At 31.0% G+C, this 20,705-nt stretch overlaps 1 protein-coding gene across 1 annotated transcript; it reads left to right on the top strand.

Moving 5' to 3' along the window:
• The first annotated feature begins 448 nt into the window (after positions 1-448).
• On the top strand, positions 449-19,259 carry LOC132935180 (mucin-2-like). The gene is made up of 11 exons (XM_061001651.1): positions 449-611; positions 706-862; positions 956-1,041; positions 4,309-4,594; positions 5,680-5,830; positions 6,655-6,931; positions 7,006-7,115; positions 7,764-7,947; positions 8,119-9,563; positions 10,758-10,907; positions 19,084-19,259. Exons 4-11 carry the CDS (start codon positions 4,317-4,319, stop codon positions 19,132-19,134), a joined length of 2,646 nt encoding a protein of 881 aa, XP_060857634.1. The 5' UTR covers positions 449-611; positions 706-862; positions 956-1,041; positions 4,309-4,316; the 3' UTR covers positions 19,135-19,259.
• Positions 19,260-20,705: the final 1,446 nt, after the last annotated feature.

Genomic DNA, 20,705 nt, shown 5'->3' with positions numbered 1-20,705 from the left:
AGCGATTGCCTCGTAAAAAATTACGTATGGGAATAGATAATAAATTATAATTTGACAGGCCATCCCTGGCTATACTAAACACTTGTCGGGCAACTGCGTTCGTTTTAAAAAAAAAGTGTACGGTTAATATTAATGTAGTGTCTGGGGAAAGTGTAACGGGTGTGATCAGAAATCTGTTTTCGAAACTAACGTTTTTGGTATAGATCACGGACTAATATCGCGGATATCACGGATATCAACTATTCGCTGATAAGAAATGATAACGAACACCCAGTGCAGGTGACTACACCTGCTCTCGGGTCGGTGTGAAAAAAGTGTACACTGATGTAATACTCTTTTAAAACAAACAGCTTGTAGGATTACACTATTACAAAACGAACGCTTTCGTGTACACTTGTTGTGAAAAAGTGTACACTTTTTGTCAAAACGAACAAACTTATTATTATTCGTATTTTTTTTTAATGTTACCAGTAGTAACCAATAGTTCCATTCTGTCATTCTGACTCTGATCAAATAAATATTATTTTCCATTTGAAATTTGAATCATTCGACCGTTTGAAATGTTGTAGTTTGAACGGAAGTATCTTGACACATTGTTTTAGATTATAAAGGTACAATAATTATTAATTTTAAATAATTTATGACTTTTTAATAATAAAAAATGACTTTTTCATGGTTCAAAAATACATACCTACTACGCCATAGCTTATCATTAAGGAACGTTTATGCAAGGTTGACGGCCTAACCATTGTTTATTATCTATGCGTACGGGATACAGCATCCCTGCATAGTGGCGTCCGTGATTATTATTATTGCCGGCAATCAGCAACCCTCTGCGGGAATCGGTGCGGCATGACTACTGGTTAGTGCACCTTGTTCTAGTCGTTCGTCGTTCGGTTGTTGTCTGTTGACTTTATTACAATATTTCTAATCAATGACTTTAAAAAATGTATAGTGAGTAGTGACAGTGATTGCCCCTCGCAGAAGGCACATCGACACAGTATCGACGTCCTACTGATAATCGTTCGACCACGATTTAAGGTACGTATCTTATTTCTTGCGCATGACTTATAATTAGTGATTTATGTAAGTTACCTACACATTATTAATGTTGTACGTAATGCTTTAACTTGGGTATAAATGCTGTTTGGTTCCCCCTCAATTTTTCATTTTTTTAATATCAACATACGTTATTCGACGTCTCGAGTTTTGAATGGACTTAGTTTTGAACTTATTGTCATGTAAATTTCACCGATGTATCATTTATTACGTGAGGAGAGTCTTGTACCTTGGGGCTATATTTTATTAAATATCCCCTAACAGCTCTTATTGTTAATATTTCAAGTTAATGAATATTAACAATATTGTAGATATATTATAGCTATACATGTGTTATTTTCCAAACACTAAATTAACTGCCTTCCGAGATGAATTGTTTTAGTAGGTACATTGGTGCATTGGTTACACAACTACCTAGATCTACCTACGATAGTTAAAATATAATAGAATATTGATTTAAATATAGGTATGACAGTTTATATAATTGAACAACAATTCACGCATATACCTAATTATTCTAGTCTACCGTACTATTGTCACAAATATTAAGTTGTTGTTGACATCGTTTTTAAAGAAGTCAGTTCCTCGGAAAGACGTGAAACTTTCTGTAGAGATTGAATGTAACAATAATGGAAATTCCATTTCTACAGAAAGACCTACATAATATTGAATAAATAATATATGTTAACGCAATAAACAATTATGAGTACAATTTATTTTTAAAAAACCAAAAATGGTCCAAGGTATATTGTATAATGTACCTTAGATTTTACATTGAAATATGCTAAATAAATACAAAGTAATAGAAAAAAAAAATTCAAATAAATTACCTAAGTAATTCAATATAAGCTTAATATATAGTAGGTAACTTAATCTAAAGTAGATGATAAAAAATACAGTTCAATCCTTTTAAACTTAAGAATTAATGATTTGGTCCAAAGTATATGCATACCAGTTTGGAAAGAATGTATGTTTTTAGACCTTAATACTAATTTATTGTATGAAACTTAAGGGGACGCTAAACAGACATATGTTGTCTCTGTCTGACAAGTGCGTAACATACCAATTTTTACACTCAAGAGATCACATTTAAAAATTAGAGAGATTAGCCTTCTATAAAATTTAAAGGTAAGATTATTATTTTAATTCAAGTTTTTGTAATATGTTACATAGGATATTTTATGAAAAATATTAATTACAAAAGAACTTTAGTTTATTTAAATTTCAAATGAAAAATAAATAATATAATAATAATTATTATAACAATTAACAATGCATATTACATTATAGAGTATAAAATATAAATTGTATTTTTATGAAACATAATATTAAATGAAATATAATAATAATACAATCAACTTTCAAATTATTAGACAATAACAACTTCAGTCTATTTAAATTTAAAAATATTACAATTAATTTGCATCTGAGTAACCATGGCGGCTATTTTTCGACCACGATTCATTTTAATCTACAACATTGGACAATAAAATTATTTCTACCTATCTAATCAAAATTATATGACGTTTATAAATTATAATTTTACTTACCTATTTGTTAAAAAATCTTACAATTTACTAGCTTCTTCACTTGGAATTTCATTGTTTGAGCTAAGGAGGAAAGTTACCGATCTCATGTTTCTCTATGATTTATTAAACGGCAATATTGAGTCCCATGATTTACTCTCTATGATTGGGTTTTATGTTGGTTATCACCCATGTTGCTTAAGGAATAAATATTTATTTTATGTTCCACTTTGATATAATAACTATAGTTTTGACTCTTATGTTTTCCTAGAGTTCTCTAATTAGCAAACCATATATCTATTTATGTTGACTTTTTCTTAATGCTGCATAATTTTTAAAATATAATGTATTTTTAGCCTTAAGCAATATTCATATTTTATTGATAGTACTAAAATTCTATTTTTAATTAACCCTTACTATATTTCCACTTTGTTTACTTTCACCTTATTATGTTATTACTAGTTATATCATGTTCTTAATATTATAAGTTATACCAGATAAGATAAGTTATAGATTATGCATTGTGAAATAGGGTTCTTCCTTGTTAAAATAAAATAATATTAATAATAATAATAAGAATAATAATGTAAAGACTCCATAAGTTACATTTTTCTAAAGATATTGCTTTTGTAGACAGTACATCATCATGTGATACTCAAAGTCACTCTTTTACATTTATGTTAATGTCATCTAGTGTTGGAGCTGTTCCTCTGAATGTTTATTACAAAAATTCAAACTATGGATAATTTAAAAGCAGCATTTTCACTTTTAAAAGATTCTAGTCATTATGCTTTTGAAGGTCAAGAATTCCCGAAACAATTTATAATTGATGATAGTAAAGCAGAAAGATTTTTTTTATGAAGTAGATGTCATTTATGGATTTTGTAACTGATTTTGTAACTGTTCTGAGGAAAATTAAGGAGTATTTTGTAAGTATCAAGCAGCATATTAAAACAAATATGCCTAGATTATCTGCAGCTGTTACTGTGGACTCTCTTTTTATGTTGGTAACATTAGCATTTGGGGAGGATGTGGCTGATAAATCATTTTATACGTCATTACTTTTAGAACCAAATTCTAATTTAACTAATAAATTATTAAAAGAAGATAAAATTGAACATTTTGATAATTATATCCAATCTTCTTTTGTATTTCATTAAATACAAAATAATGTAATTGAAAGTCTAATTGGTACTAATACTGATTGTAAATCTAATGAAATTGCTATTGGAATTCCAAAACTCTTATAATCAAATTTTGTAAAATATTATAAACATACCTCAACTGTGCTGAGCAAATGTTTAGATGATTAAAATAAAATTAGAGTTTTAGTTAGGAGTAACTGGTCTACCAGTTGGAAGCTGTAAGTTATTTCAACCTCCATCACCTTCACTTCTACACTTATCAATCAACATTTTAATTTCTCACTTGTTATGAGGTACTCGTGTTATTCAAATACTTTTATTAATTTTGCAAATACATAATATAATCGTTTTATTAATATGAATTAATACCTACCTACCTATTCATTGCTTAATAATTGTATTATTGAGTATGATTCGAGAGTATTAATAATGTTGGTTTCTTGTTCAACTGAGTACTTTTAAGTTGGGTTGTATTTTTTATTTTCAAATCGTACAACGAATTAGGCTTAACTATAGCGAATGATTGATTTTCATTGACTAAATATATTATTAATTTTATAGTTATATTTGTGAAACAGACGTAAAAATGGTTGAATATTCGGATTTAGAATTCAAAAAAAAGCTGAAGTTCTTAACAGTCTCTCAGAAAGCAATTCAGTCATTGTCTACATGGTGCCTTGAACGACATGAACATTACAAAAGCATAATCACTATCTGGTCAAATACTATTAAGAAGGTGAAGATCAAGAAACGTTTGCTTTTGTTTTATTTAGCCAACCATATAATACAATACAGTAAGAGACAGAATTACAAGTTTGTTGATAGATGGAAAATTGCTATTCAAAAAGCCATCCCTTATGTCAGGTAAGTTAAACTAGTTACTACATTTCAATAAGTTTTAATAACAAGTAACAATATAATGCATTTTTCTAATTATTTTATTAGAAATGTGTCAGAATACCTATATATTGCATGCTCTTATAAGTTTTAAAATTTAATTATAAATAATTGCAATAATATTATGTACAATATATACATTAATAGTTATTATAAGTTTATATTTGTGGTTTTAATTAGTTAAATTTATTCTTTGTCTTCTCTACCATCTGATAAGAGAAAGTTTTTTGATAGTCGCGGGTTTGGATAACAATTTTCTGTTTTAGTTCCAACTTGTAGAACTGTGTTCCATTAGAGGCTTTTTAATTTGGTGTGATCATTTTTGAATTAGGGTTTTATCCAATCTTGTTGTGAATTTTTTTCGTGTTGTGAATTTGTCTGTTCCTCAAACTATGATGGGTTCATTAGGGGCCTTTTGACATATCTTCAAAAACTTGCTTTGGAGGATTTGGATTTTGTCTATTTTTGATAGAGAGGCTGAAGCCTATACCGGGCAGGTATAAGTTAGTGATTAGTGGTCAACTTAACTTATTAAAGTATACCTATAGTAAGATAGATGATTTTTTTTAGAGCGTTGATTTATAGTTAACTAATTGGTACTGGTATTCATTCTCGTATAGTCTTATGTAAATTTTTTTATATAAATTAATTTTCCTCGTCATATTTTCATCCAGGAAAATTCCAAGGTATTTTTTTTGACTGAGTCATCTTTAATATTCCATTCTATATCTTGATTATCTATGTGAATGAGCTGAGGATCTTAGTATTGTCTTGGGGTGAATATTTTTGTTTCACTTTTAGATTTAAATTAAGTTTCCATTTTTTGAACCAGGTGGTTACTTTGTTTATGGATAATTGGAGATTTTGAATAGAACATGCCAGGGAGTTGTTTTAGGTTATTATTGTTCTATTGTGAGCAAACACGGCCAATTGAACATTTGGAGGATTTGGAATACCTATCTTGAAATTTCAACTTTTCTTACAAAATATAAATAATCCTATTTTAAAAATGTTTCTTGGTTATATTTTAATTTTAATTTCAATTTTTTTAGAGATGAAGAAATACTTTCTAAAATTTTAAGAGTTATTACAATTTGGAAAGAACGACATGTATATAATCATAGTTATTTAGCTGATTTAACTAGCTTATTATCTACACAAAATCAGAAATTAAAATTAGCCGATCCTGTACAAGGTTGTCAAGTAAGGACTGTTTTGAAATATTATATAATAATAATTTAACAAATTAATCAACATTGTGTAGTTAAAAAATAAATATTTATATACATAAGCGTTGATGTTTTGACCGAATTCCCCAACACAAATTGTGGCTCGGTAGGTTAGGTGTAGGTTTCCCAAACGTAGGTTGCTAGGTAGTACTGAGTACGAATCCGTTAGAATGCATTTCGGGCGGTAGCTGTCCGTGTCGTATGGTTAAACATTGCCGCCCGATACCTGACTTTTTTGCATTTTTTTTTCAATTTTTTTTTTTAAATTTTCTACCATATTTCATTAATTGTATCTATTATACATAGATTTTTTTGATTATTAATTAACGACAATACAACATAACAATAAAGCGTTTAATAATATTATGTTGGTTAATATTGTCAATATTACTTTATATCAATTTTATTTATATAATATGTACCTACTTAAACTGACTACCTTTTATTAAATGTCTTATTGTCTTATAATAAATATGTATAGGACATAGGTATTTATTAAAATTAACTTGTGTTAAGTATATTGTATTTGAATACAACATACTTAAATGATTGTCCTCTAAGTTACTAGGCAAGACCGTTAATTTTTTGGTATACAACTGATGTTAACTTCGTTCACAATATAATATATTTTTAATAATTAGTATTATAAATGTATTAATTATTATTGATTTAAAAATAATTTTTACATACGTTTAACATATTATGTAAAATAAAAATGTTTAAAGTTAAAAAAGACGGCGAAATTAAAACATTTTTTTATATGATTTAACAAAAAACTTATATAAGAAACAATTTCAGGCATGTTTCAAAAACGCTGAAAAAGTGAAACTTCTAAAGAAAAAATTGAAATCCTTGATTGGTTTTATGCCAACAGATTGTCGACTGCTATCACCTGATATTAATCAGTCATTGTCTGCAACATCTTCTATGTCTATTGAAGAATTAAACATACATAATATTAATTATGATTCTGTATTAAACTCTGATAACATTGATAGCATTAATGATACTAATATTGATGTACCCACTACAATAATCAATAATATTGAGTCATATATTGCTCCTGAAGATCAAGGTATTTCAAATGACATTTTGTAGACTGCCCATTTTGTTTTTTTATTTTAATTTAAATATTTAATTATTATTTAGAATTGTATGACCCAGCTTCTGTGAGTATTCCAGCAATGGAAATCGAAGATCAACAATCATTATCCATCAAGTTTCCAGATACTCCATCACCGCCTCCAGATGAGACTTTTGTATACCTAGCATCCCCTATAATACGATCAGCGAAACTAAAAGCGTGACCTTCACGCGCATGTTGGAAAATTTTCATTAGGGTTTCTACGATAACTTTTCCGTGTGAAGTAATTTAAAATATGCGTCCATATATTCACATTACACATATTGTTTAATATATATCCATACAACGTACATACATATAGGGTACTCAAAATTCTTCATTTAACAGCTGAAATATAGTTGTAGCAGCTGTATCGTCCTCACATAAACATTGGAACATTTAGAACCCCTGGACTGCATGAATACTGCCACCATGCGCTCAATAGTCACGCTTCAAGTTTTGCTGCCCATACTTTAATCAAATAAATGTATCATTTTATACTAATCATGACTAAATAAACAGGCATGTCAGCTAGATAACACTGCACAAAAAATTGCGATAAAATGTTCCCCAGACTTGGAATAAACGCTAAAATATTGTATGCTATAATAATAATCTACGCTATCCATTTTATATTATATTTTACATGTCTGGAGATAATGCGCAACAATATCAAAAATGAAACTTTAGCTGACATACCTATTCATTTATTCGCGATACTAATGATGTACGCTTATTATTAATTTATTTTACTATAATATGTATAATTATTTTTTTTTTACAGACGAATAACAATAATAAAAGTTCTTTATATTGTGCAAGTAGTTATGAAGATTATGTACATACGTCAATGTCATCTACCCATCAATTTATAACTTCCAAGGTCTCTATAAATATGGCACCTCAAACTAATTCATCATCAATTATAAATGAAAATACTAAACCAGTTTCTCATGTTCCACAATCCGGTAATATAATTTCATTATAATAGTTTTTCTTTATATGTTTTGTCTTATTTTGTTCAATGGTTAAAAATGTTTGTAAAAAAAAATATTTCTTTATTGTTTTGTAGAAAATATTTACCAAATACTTTCTCTTCAAATCATCATGTGATTATTAATTATGTCCGACATTTTTAGGTTGGAATGTAACTGCACACAACGAGGAGTCAACAAATGACACACCACCATCAAAATATGGAGGTACAGGATTAGATCACTGTGCCTTAGCATCAAAAATAACAGATAAAGATGAAATAGTTTCTCCAGAAATGATAACTAAAACTTCTGTTATTGACCACAGAAACATAATTAGTTTGACACATTCTTCTCATAATAGTTCACCAACGGTATCTGATAACAGAGCATTTTCAAACATTATACCAGCGTCACAACTAGATTTGCTTATAGAAGCAACCAGTAAATCACAAAATAGTTTAGATAATTTAGAAAGTTTTGATTTGGAATTAAGTGACTATGATCAAAAATATCCTGTACCATTACGCCCACCACTTCCACCACCATTGCCACCACCAATAAAACAACCACCACCAATAAAACAACCACCGCCATCGCCACCACCAATAAAACCACCACTGCCATCTTCATCGCCACCACCAATGAAACCACCAACGCCGCAAATAAAACCACCAATGCCACTACCTATGTCTACATTAACGCAACCGCCATTGCCACCAATACCACCACCAATGAAACCACCACCGCCACCGATATTGCCACCGCCACTGCCACCACCAATGAAACCAGCAACGCCACTACCTATGTCTAAATCAACGCAACCGCCATTGCCACCATCATTACCACCATTACCACCACCTTCATCGCCACCACCAATGAAACCACCACCGCCACCGCCACCACCAATGAAACCACCACCGCCAACGTCCATGCCAACATCAACGCCACTACCTATGCCTACATCAACGCAACCCCCATTTCCATTACCATTACCACCACCTATGAAATCACCAACGCTACTACCTATGTGTACATCAACGCAACTGCCTATGTGTACATCAACGCAACTGCCTATGTGTACATCAACGCAACTGCCATTGCCACCACCATTTCCACCACCAATTAAACCACCACCGCCACCGCCTATGCCAACAACAACGCCACCACCGCCATCGTCTATGCCAACATCAACGTCACCGCCTTTGCAACCAACAATACCACCATCAACGCTTCCACCAATGCCAACATCAACACCACTGTCTTTTTACTTGCCTTTTAACTTGGTCCATAAAAGTACTTCAGATATCACATACCAGTTGAAACAATCATCCCAACCATGGATGAAAGATGAACCCAGTTTAAATAAAATCCAGTCGAATATAGAACAACCTTCTCAATGTTATTCAACATTTGTATCTAATCAACCTCAAATTCAATGGCCTATAAATGTTCAAGGAATCAAATCTCAAGAAGATTTTACGCCAAAATGGATGGGAAGAAAAATTAGTAATTGGCCAGCAAGAGATCCTAGAATTTACAATCGAAATTCTAGACCAGCCGTTACATTAAATCAGGGATCACGTATTGGGCCCGAGGAATCAGCCTTGGTAAGTGAACTGTTTTAAGTTAGAATTAGACTGGAATTATAAAATTTATGTTTTTATAATTTAATCACACTAAGAATTGCTGTTGTTATCACCAAGGAACTAGATTTGAAGTTTTTTGAACATGTTTTGTTTCATTGTCATGTATTTGTATACTTCTTATTGGAGTTAGAATTTTGATGACCTAAACAACATACAAAAATTGTCATAAAACTAACAAATAAATGATCAAAATATTCTACTTAAATTAGTGAAAATATAATTATAAGCATGAGTGTGATAGTGCTAATTAATATAGCAAAACTCACAAAACTAAAATTTGAGAAAAATACCCCACATTGTACAAAAACTACAAAAAATGAACTGTTATATGAAAAAATTATGTAAAAATATAAAAAAATGAATGTGAATAAAAAATTTATTTATCTGGAAGACAGATTAACACTAGGAGCGCTGTCGACGCCTATCTTACTGATGGTTGGGTGGGTTGCCCCCTATGTGGATTAAGGAGGTTGTATGTATTTTCCTGACATTTTGTATATTTTTTGCTTTTTGAAGTGTATATGAATGTATTTGATAATATTAGTATAAATTATACTTACCTACGTATACAGTTAGCTATAAAAGTAGCGTACACGTTTTCAATAATAAAATTAATTTATTATAAAAAGTAAAATAACCAAAATAAAACCATCTACACATCCTGAATAGGAAAATACTAATTGTTTCCACCAAAGCTCGTTTTGTTAATCTGCTTCCTCAATAGTGAAAACATTTAAATTAGAAATTTTATTTTCTGTAAAAAAAATGTGTAAATTATAAAAAATAAATTCAAAAGTAAAATAGAAATTAAAATATATATTTATAATTTAACAAACCCACAAATCCATAATTTGAGGAAAATACACCACATTGTACAAAAACTAGAAAAAATTACGTTATTAAACAAAAAAATGCATTTATAGTTAAAAATTCCTAAAAATGCAACATACAATTAGTTTATTCTAAACATGTAGAACATCGTGTTTCCTTTGCACCACCAATACCTTTTGACTTTATCCAATAAAGTGTACCAGTTGGAACAACATTTCTAATCATGAAGTAGAGATTTACCCAGTTTAAATAAAATCCAGTCGAATATAGAACAACCTAATCAATGCTATTCCAAATTTGTATATAATCAAATTCAATGTTTAGAAAATCCAAACCAAAAAAGGTTTTACGCCAAAAGAGGAGGAAGGAATAATTAATTGGCCATCAAGAGATCCAAGAATTTTCAATCAATATTCTACACCTGCTGGTACATTGAATCAGGGACCACTTATTTTCTCCGAGGAATCAAACTTGGTAAGTGAACTGTTTTAAGAACTAGACTGTAATGATGAAATTTAAATTTATAATTTAATAACACTAAGAATAACTATTGTTATTACTAACGAACTAGACATTAAGTTCCTTGAACATTGTTATGTATTTGTATAGTTATAATAAGAGATTGGATTTTAATGACTTAAATAACAAACAAAAATTTCCTAAAAATTCAAAATAAAAAAAATTCCCGAAAAATGTATTTAAATTAGTGGAAAAAATTTAATTTAAAAATATTAATTAGAAATATGGGTGTCAGAGTAATTAAAAATATTAATTATAAAATTAATAGACAATAATAAATATTTAAAATGTGAGTTTAATTAACAATAAATTAAAATGCAATAGAAATAAAAAAAAATATTGACAATAAAAATTCAAAATTTGAGAAAAAGACCCCACTTGTAACAGTAATTACAAAAAAAACCTGTAAAATGAAAAAATGCATTTATAAAGCCTAAAAAATGCAAAACTAAAATGAGTGTATTCTGAATCAAAGGCATCATGAAACACACTTGTCTTGGCCTATAATGGACTGTATAGGTAAATAGACTTATGGTAAGTGCTTATGATTAGAATCAATCATAAACAAAACTACAACGCAACTTGTTATAACTCAAAAACAAATGCCGGTTTGCGGCCTAACTATGAAACATAAAATAAAGGCAAAAGGTAGAGGGCACAATAGGTGCTGGCACAGCTAACGGGAATGACTACAAACTACGGCTAACATTATAAAAATAATAATAACACATATATATCGATATAAAAACCGTGGCGGCGGCCGCAATTCCAGTTAGCGGTTGATGGTGGACGGTGAACGGTGATGGTAGAGTGGTTGAACGATTTTTACATCATTTTCGCGAGTACTTACAAAAGCAACAAAAAACCTCACGCACAAAACGACGACAGCGTCCTACGTTGGTGGATCTGTCACTAATTGGTGTGTGTGGGTATGCGGTGGACCCTATCAGCTTATCACCGATATGGTGCGACGGGAAGGGGATATCGGTGCATGATTCGGTGTAGTATAAACGGTGGGAAGATGACGGTTTTTAGCGCAACGATATCTCAAACGTACCGCCCACCTAAAGGCACCTGGCCTTCAAAATACGAAATGTAAGCTACACAATGTTACCACTGGACGCTTGATCACCGTTCGATTTGCAGTTCGAACTGTGGCAACGCGTACAATCTTATCCTCTCCAGGGTGTACTTCTATCACCCGTGGAGTCTTCTATGTAAAAGGTGGTGTTGACTCTTTAATAATTACCAGGTCCCCAGGTTCAAGATTGCATTGGTCTTCGTCCCATTTTGAGCGAACTGAAATTGTGTGCAGATACTCTTTTGACCATCGGTCCCAAAAACGCTTTTGTATGTGCTGCACAAGTGTTCATCGTTGTTGTAAAGTTAGTCTACCTCTCGTGTGTATTGGATCTGGGACTGGGACAGTTACAAGGGGTTCCATCATGAGAAAATGTCCGGCAGAGAGGGTTTGAAGATCGTTTGGATCTGATGACATAACTCCTAATGGACGTGAATTGAGAATTGCTTCCATGCGGTGAAAAACGGTGTTCAGCTCTTCATAGGTTAATACCTGTTCATGAATTGTACGGTGTAACAGGGTCTTGGTGGATTTGACTGCCGCTTCCCACAGCCTACCCATATGTGGTGTAGCTGGTGGATTCAGGTACCATTGAATGGCCACATTGTTCATACTCACGGTTATGTCGGAGGAGCTGAGGAGTTGCTTGACGTCTTCCATGTAATTTTTCGTTCCTACAAAGTTGGTCCCGCAATCGCTGTATAGATGGTGCATCTACCACGACGACCGACGAAACGGTTAAGAGTGGCCAGGAAGGGCGTGGCTGACAAATCACACTTACTAACTCTAAGTGTTCTGCGCGAGTGGCCATGCGAACGAAAATACATAAGTAACTCTGTCTGTATACGTCGGAGTACGGCATCATTTACCAAAAATGGTCCAGCAAAATCCACTCCAACGTGAGTAAAATCCTTAGTTCCGACTAGTCTTGGTTGGAGTAAATCTCCCATGCTCGGTTGTATCGGTTTTGGTCTGGTTCGGAAACATGGTATGCACTGGCGCAGATGTTTACGAATGGCACCTCGGACCACTATTATCCAAAATTTTTGGGCATGATATTTTGGGTGGTTTGCGCTCCAGGATGACAATGCAGGCGGTGGATATAATCAATGAGTAGGATAGTCAACGGAGATTGTTTTGGCAACATGATGGAATGTTTTGTCTCATATGGAAGGTCGGAAGACCGGAGGCGACCGCCCACCCTGAGAAGACCCTCTTCTGAATCTAGATAGGTTCCAAGTAATCGCAGTTTATGGGTACAAGGCTCTCCTGATGTGAGACGTTGCCAATCTTCCGCGAAATGTACCTTTTGGACCCATCGTATTAGGGCTAGTAAAGCTTCCTCCTTTTCCTTTGCTCCTGGTGATTTGGTATGATCAAAGGAGATGGGTTGGTGTGCTAGATTTCTTCGAAATCGTAACCAATAGGCGGTGAGACGCAGATCTTTTGGAAGTTCTGCTGATGCGTACAAAAGTTGACATTCTTCTTCGGGCTTAGTGGGTAAAAGAGCAAGTTGTTTCTCTTCGGCTTGATGTTCCATCTGTGTCTGGCACGTGATAGGTGTCTCAGGAGGCCATGTATTTGTAGGTTGGGTGAGAAATACTGGGCCACCCCATCAAATATGATGGTCAACTAGCTCTTTAGGGGTTACACCTCGGGACGCACAGTCTGCAGGGTTGTGTGCTGTAGGTACGTGTCTCCAAATATTTGGAGACGTCATGTGCTGAATTATAGCAACTCGATTTGCAACAAACGTCTTAAGTCTTGCTGTAGGTATCTGAATCCAAGCAAGGACTACTGTTGAATCTGACAATGCAGTCGTGACTTCAATCGAGATAGCACTTTGATTGGTACCGATATGTTCAAGACAGCGAGCAAGTAGTAACGCCCCGTATAACTCGAGTCGTGGAATTGAAAGCCTTTTTTTCTGGAGCCACCTTAGACTTTCCCATCAACAGGGCCATTTATCGGCGGTACTTGTAGGCCGGCCATAGCTTACGTAGCTACGCTGCATTTATCCCGTGTTACTCCTAACCGGTTACGACAATGTTTCGTGAGAAAACTGCTTTGACTGCCGCTATCTAAGAGAGCTCGTGCCTCTTGATATTGTCTACTACTACCCTGTACTAATACAGCCATCGTAGATATGAGTACACAGGAGTTGACCCTCTTGTCGGATGAAAACATACTATTCACGGTGGTAGTGGGTTGAAGTTCGGTGGTATTCACTATGATCGTTGGTTGAGCTTCGGAGGTATTTTCAAAATGTAATAGGGACTGATGTCGCCGCTTGCATTTCAAACATAATCGGGTATGTTTACACTGACTCACTGCGTGCTCACTAAAACACAAGAAACAACGTTTAAGGTCTCTAACTATTTGGTACCGTTCTTTTGGTGTTTTCTCTTTGAACACCGTGCAAGCAATCAACAAGTGACCAAGTGTTTTATTGCAAACCTGACAGGTAAATTGCCTTTTATTCTTACGTAGGTATGGTTTACCGCTTTACTAACGTGACAGTTTTCCCATATGTTTTTTTGTTTGCCTTTTCCTGACCTTTGCCAGATTGGCCAACAATTGCTGCATTGCAAAATGTTGTTAAGAACATGGTAAAGTTGTTCACACTTGGATCATCAGCGGTATCGACTATTATTTTCCATTGAGCACGAAGTTTAGAGTCTAACTTCAATTCAAACAAATGTAGTAAGATTAGGTCCCATTGATCCACGGAGTATTTTTGGTGTGTGAGCGCTCTAACAGACTTCGTGATCGTGTTCAGCATCTGGCGGATAGATTTAGATTCACCGAACATTGCTTTTGGCATCGTCAAAAGTTGGTTCAAGTGTGTCCAAAACTGTTAACGCTAGAGTGTAATTGTCGTCACTTAGCATCAAATTTGATATAAGTGTTAACGGCTCTTAACCCTTTAGATAACTGAACTTAAGAACAGGTGGCAGATTAGTATTGTCGTGTACCACAATGTCAAACACATTTCTAAAACTGGTATATTGTTTCGAATCTCCTCCAAAACTTGGTATTGATAACTTTTCCAGTGGTATCACATCGTGTCTACCTCGATTTTGAGATATACCGATAAAGGTTTCATCGGCATTCGGATGTTGAAGTAAAACTGGTATATGCTCATCTGTTGCAATCATCACTTCAAATTACACTTCCTCAAACTTAATCACAAATATCCTCTGGTGAAATGGTTTCCAATTCTGACTTTTGGTTTTCTTCAATCAGTAGACAATTATTACAAAACAAGTTAAAAGAATAAGGCTTTGATGACAATGCATTAAAATGGTTTATCAGTTATCTGAGTTACAGAACAACTAACCACTATCGGACCTCGTTACAGTAATCATTGTTATGTTAAAGATTATAGAATCATTCGAGGAACAGCATTAGGCCCTATATTGTTTTTAAAATATATTAACTCTATACTTGCATCATTATTAACAGGTAAAATTAATCATGTTTGCGGATGACATAGCACTAGTTAATTTCGAAGATAATTGGGAAAAATTGAAACACTGTCTAAATCGAATTACGGCATATCTATGGTGGAATGGAAAAAATCTGTTATAACTTAACATAAATAAATCGGTTTGCATGCTAATAGTTACTATACGTTCACAGCTATCTATTGGATATAAATTTATAATACATACATGTGGAACTGGTATGACAAATTGTAGTTGCAAACAAATTAAAATGGTATTATCATTCAAATATTTAGGAGTGACAATGGATTTTAACCTAAAATTGTCAAAACATATACATAATATTAAAAATAAAAATGATGAGCTTAAGTGTATAATTATACAGAACTCGATTCCTTGATAAATCAATTATAAGACAAATTTACATGGCAGTGTGTAATTTGATTTTATTATACGGTATAACATGTTAAGAAAGCACCAACAAAACAAATATCAATACATTGCACACTACACAAAAAAAATGATTGTAAAAGTAGCATACTTCCTACCATTAAAATACCCATCAGAGGAATTATTCAACCATACTAATATATTATCTGTTTATAAATTATACATTCGGAAAATTTCAGTTAAATCCATACAGAACCATACTCTCAATGCTACAGAAATAATAGACAGAAGAAAAGGAAAATACATTAAATTGTCATGTAATTTATGAACTAGTTCTAGAAATTCTCCTAATTATACAGGGAAATCTATTTTCATCAATTTAAATAACGAAGTAAAGAGTCTAATAAAAAGTTTATGTGGAATTCAATCTAATAATACAACAATCCAATGATATAATTAATATAATTAATAAAAATCAAATAAAAAAGGTAATAAATAAAATAGTTAATGATCTTGATGATAATGTGTGTACCCATAAAAGTGGGTAAGTGGATGTTGCTCTGTTGTAAAGTAGGTTACAATTGGGTCATTGTTAAATTTGAATTCAATGATTTAATATGATCATTGTATAAGACAAACGATTCTGAGCGAAAACGGTCAGTCAGCCTATAATATTACTAATAGTATATTTGATGATGTTGTTGTTAATAAAGTAACTTGTATATTTACATATTGAAATGGAACCTTTTATTTAAATTTTCAATCCTTACCTACAAAAAATGAACATTTTTAACTATAAAATAGTTATTGAATTTTAAATTTGATAAGTTTTGTCAAAATTTGAACTTTAAATCCATATAAAAAAAATTTTTCACATTGGATATTTAATATTTTTCATCTGCTATTGTAACAATATATCAGGAGCCTTGTATTACATTTTCACGCTTTTTTACCCAACAAATAAAATTACATTGATATTTATAGAAAAAAAAAAACTAAAAAAAATTGAAAACTGACATGTCCGTAAACAGCTCAAAAAGAGAAAACATATTTTCATAACTGTATGGTGTATGGTAAATGAAAATATAAACATTTACTAAAATTTTTATTTATGTACAATTATTCGTTTTTGAATAACAATAAAATAGTGAAATCGTTACATGAGAAATCAAGTGAATATCAAATGTTGTAAAAATATTAATTTCAAACGCTTATAAAAATTTAATTTGATATGCATGTAGACATTTTTTTTTTTTGATAAAGGTAGACAAACTTATGATAAACCTTTTATTACATTTTCAAATTTAGATTTAAAAAAAAAAAATTTATGAATTCACAACTTAAAATAATTTGCTAATTTTCATGATCTTTCCGTATTTTGTCAATATTTGAACTTAAAATGATTTTAAATAAAAACTGCGACTAAGGATTTTTAATATTTTTCAAATGTCATTGTAAATATATAGTAGGAGCCTCGTATTGAATGTTCAAGCTTTTTTACCCAACAAATAAAGTTGTATTGACATTCATAGAAAAAACGCTTGCCAAGTCGAGGATCGGCATGTAAACTTTCTAGATTTTTAATTTTTAGAAATTTATTAACTGATACCACACCCAAGCGGTATAAAAATTTTAATCCAGAAAAATGTCGGTGTGAACAGCCCCACAAAAAATCATTTTCATTTTGTGAGATAGATCTCCGTAACTGGAGAGCAGATTTCGTTATTTCGGATCTTGTTAGATTCACAATGGTTAGAAAAAGTGCAGTAAAGTTTTTCAGAACTTTATCTTTAATAGTTAATTCACTACAGAACATTAAAAAGAATTAAAACAAATTTTATTGGGCATTTATGGATGTTTTTTAACTTTAAAGCTTTGTAGTGAATTAACGATTGGAGATAAAGTTCTGAAAATCTTCACTCCACTTCTCCTATTCAATGTGAATCTAACAAGACCCCAAACAACAAAATCCGTTCTCCAGTTTCAGAAATCTAGCTCGCTAAATGAAAATCTATTGAAAAATAACTTTTTTGTGAAAAATTAAATAATTTTTAAAAAAAAATTTTAATTCCACATTTAGTATTTACTTGATAATCCCATTTTAATGAGTTGTCAACCAACTTTCTAGTTATCATAGTTTAGGAGAAAAGTTAAAAAAAAAAGAAATTTTGGAACTGTTCGCGTCGAAGTTTTTATGATGAATCCATGGTTATACCGCTTGGGTGTGATATTAAATTTCTCTCATTAATATTTTATATTAAAACAAGCTAAGTTACACACATACTCATCATTACTGAGTTACATTTTATTATTTTTCTATTTAACACAAATTCTTGAAGTTTTCAAAATTCAGACTTTTTTCATTTCAAATACTATACTTACTTGAATAAAGATCAAGATAGTAAAAAGTCTAATAAAATCGGAAACAGAAAATGTTCTTAAACAGTTCAAAACAAATTAAAATATTTTGAAAATTTTATCGTGTATAGAAAATGCAAATATAAACAATCAGTGGAAATTGGTTGTATATACGTTCATTTGTTTTAAAATTACACCAAAAACTAAAATTCGATTTTTGTCAAAAACTGGTTTTGCGTAAAAATTCCCGGTTTTGCTGGTGCTTTTGAAAACTATTGAAAATTCGACCTCCCGAAGCACCAACTAGATTTACTTTCCCGTGGAACAAGATACTGTTGAAGAAAATCGAAGCTGTTTTACTGCCCCAAACTGTGATGACATACACAAAAATAAAAAATAAAAAAATAAAACACACATCTTTGTAAAGTCAATACATTCATCGTTCCTCTCAGAATCTAAAAGTCAATATTATGTCTAAACCTAATATTGTATAATATATTAATATGTACCAATAATATGTAATGCTGATGTTAATTTTGTTTCTAAAGTTAAATTTATCATGTTATGTTTATCTAATTATATAAGTATTATAATTTTATTTGTATAAGTATTTTACTTTAAACAAATTGTAATATCGTTGAATTCCGTATACCAGATACGAGCTTATAGCTTAGTTGGTATTTGTATCAGCTATTATTAATGTATTTTATTGTAATTATTTTGCCTGAATAAATAAATATTAATAAAAATAATAAATAATAATAATGGTATAATACCTGTAAGCACTTATATAGATTATGAACACGCTTTTTCTTTATTTTATTTTTAACTAATTTTGCATATTTTAATTTTATAGAATTGCAGAAAAATTGAAGAACTGGCTCCAACGCCCATAAATAGAAAATAATCAAAACTTGTAATTAAATAGTAATTGGATGGTTTTATTTTATCTGTGATGAATGAAATTTCAAACCTTAATATGTTAAGTATTTTAATATCAACTGTATTCTGTATTTTACCTAATTTATATGATATATGTTATATGGTTATTTTAATAAATGATGAAGTATATTATTATCAAAAATTTAAAATATCTAAAATAAACTATGTAAGATTTATAAAATGTATCATCAATAAATAAAATTTATAAGAATCTAATTCAAAATATATTTATTAATTTAACTTATACAATTATAATAACATATTACTATTATCTGATAATAAATAACATAATATGCAATGTTGTCTAATTGGATAACTTGATTTATTTATTTAAGTCTAGTACAACGAACACAACAGTTGTAGGAGAGGTGATACATGTGGACCAATAGAAAGGTAATCTATTGTTTAGTCAAAATAATTTTATTATTTTAAGACGATTATTCTCATTACAGATAACTATATTTTATAAAATATAAAAGCGTGGTAAAAATTTGATCAAAATAGTAATACATAAAATAAAAACTTACAGTTTTAAGGTCAAAGTATTATGAACCGATTATGGCTTAGAGTTTGTAAACAAAGAAATAACGAGTGTTTTATTTTTATTTTAGGTATATAGGATAGGTACATGTCCCCACCACCACCCATTTTCATTTTTCAACTTTTTCCGACGCCAATATTTAGTGCTCTATTTCTGCCAATTCCTGCCACCATTTCCGGAATTCCTGCTCAATTATCGCCCCGCAAAAACTAAAAAACTATGGATGGTGCTTGGGACACTTGTCTCCCACCCCACTCATGGTCAGAAATTGACTTTTTCAACTTTTTGCGACGCCAATATTTAGTGCTCAATTCCTGCCGATTCCTGTCACCACTTACAGGATTCAAAAAAGTGCAAACAAATATTTCAGAACTTGGCTTTGAGAACTCCTGACGTCTATAGCCTTAATATGCGTACTTTACCACTATGCTACGAGTAGTAAGTACTGAATAGTTCAATATTGATTTTATATTCAAAATTATATTCAAAAAATGAATTATAAATCTAAATTTGATAAAAAAAATCAGTATTTTATAAAAAAAATCAATTTTAAATCTAGTAGATAAAAAATCAGTATTTAATAAAATAATCTATATAGATTTGTTAAAAAGAATCAATTTTAAATTAAGTTGATAAAATATCAGTATTTAACAAAACATATATAATATATTTGATAAAAAAAATGTAATTTGTTAAAAAAAATCTATACAAAATGTTGAACAAGAATCAATTTCAAAGCTATATTTGATAAAATAATAAGTTGAAATAATAAGTTGAAAAAGTCAATTTCTGATGACAATGGGAAATAGTTAAAAAAAATCCTATTTCACTTTTTTGTTTACCAACATTTGCGAATAAATCGCAAAATTTTATGAACTGCATTTTTCTTGCGGAAAAATAGTTTTTTTGGCAAATCATAAAAAACAGTTGACATGCTGGTGAAATTGTGACAAAGATTAAAAAAATTACCTACTTCATTTTTTAGTTTACCATCT

This window comes from Metopolophium dirhodum, chromosome 1 (assembly GCF_019925205.1).
Source record: "Metopolophium dirhodum isolate CAU chromosome 1, ASM1992520v1, whole genome shotgun sequence".
Classification (NCBI taxonomy): domain Eukaryota; kingdom Metazoa; phylum Arthropoda; class Insecta; order Hemiptera; family Aphididae; genus Metopolophium; species Metopolophium dirhodum.
Note: the sequence above shows the minus strand (reverse complement) of the source record. Positions and strands in the feature narration are given on the sequence as shown.

Bases quoted from the DNA above. Each gene is read 5' to 3' on its own strand.
- LOC132935180 (XM_061001651.1), top strand. From the start codon at position 4,317: ATGGTTGAATATTCGGATTTAGAATTCAAAAAAAAGCTGAAGTTCTTA. The intron at 7,948-8,118 runs GTAATATAATTT...CGACATTTTTAG, and splicing joins TTCTCATGTTCCACAATCCG to GTTGGAATGTAACTGCACAC. The intron at 9,564-10,757 runs GTAAGTGAACTG...TTCAATGTTTAG, and splicing joins GGCCCGAGGAATCAGCCTTG to AAAATCCAAACCAAAAAAGG.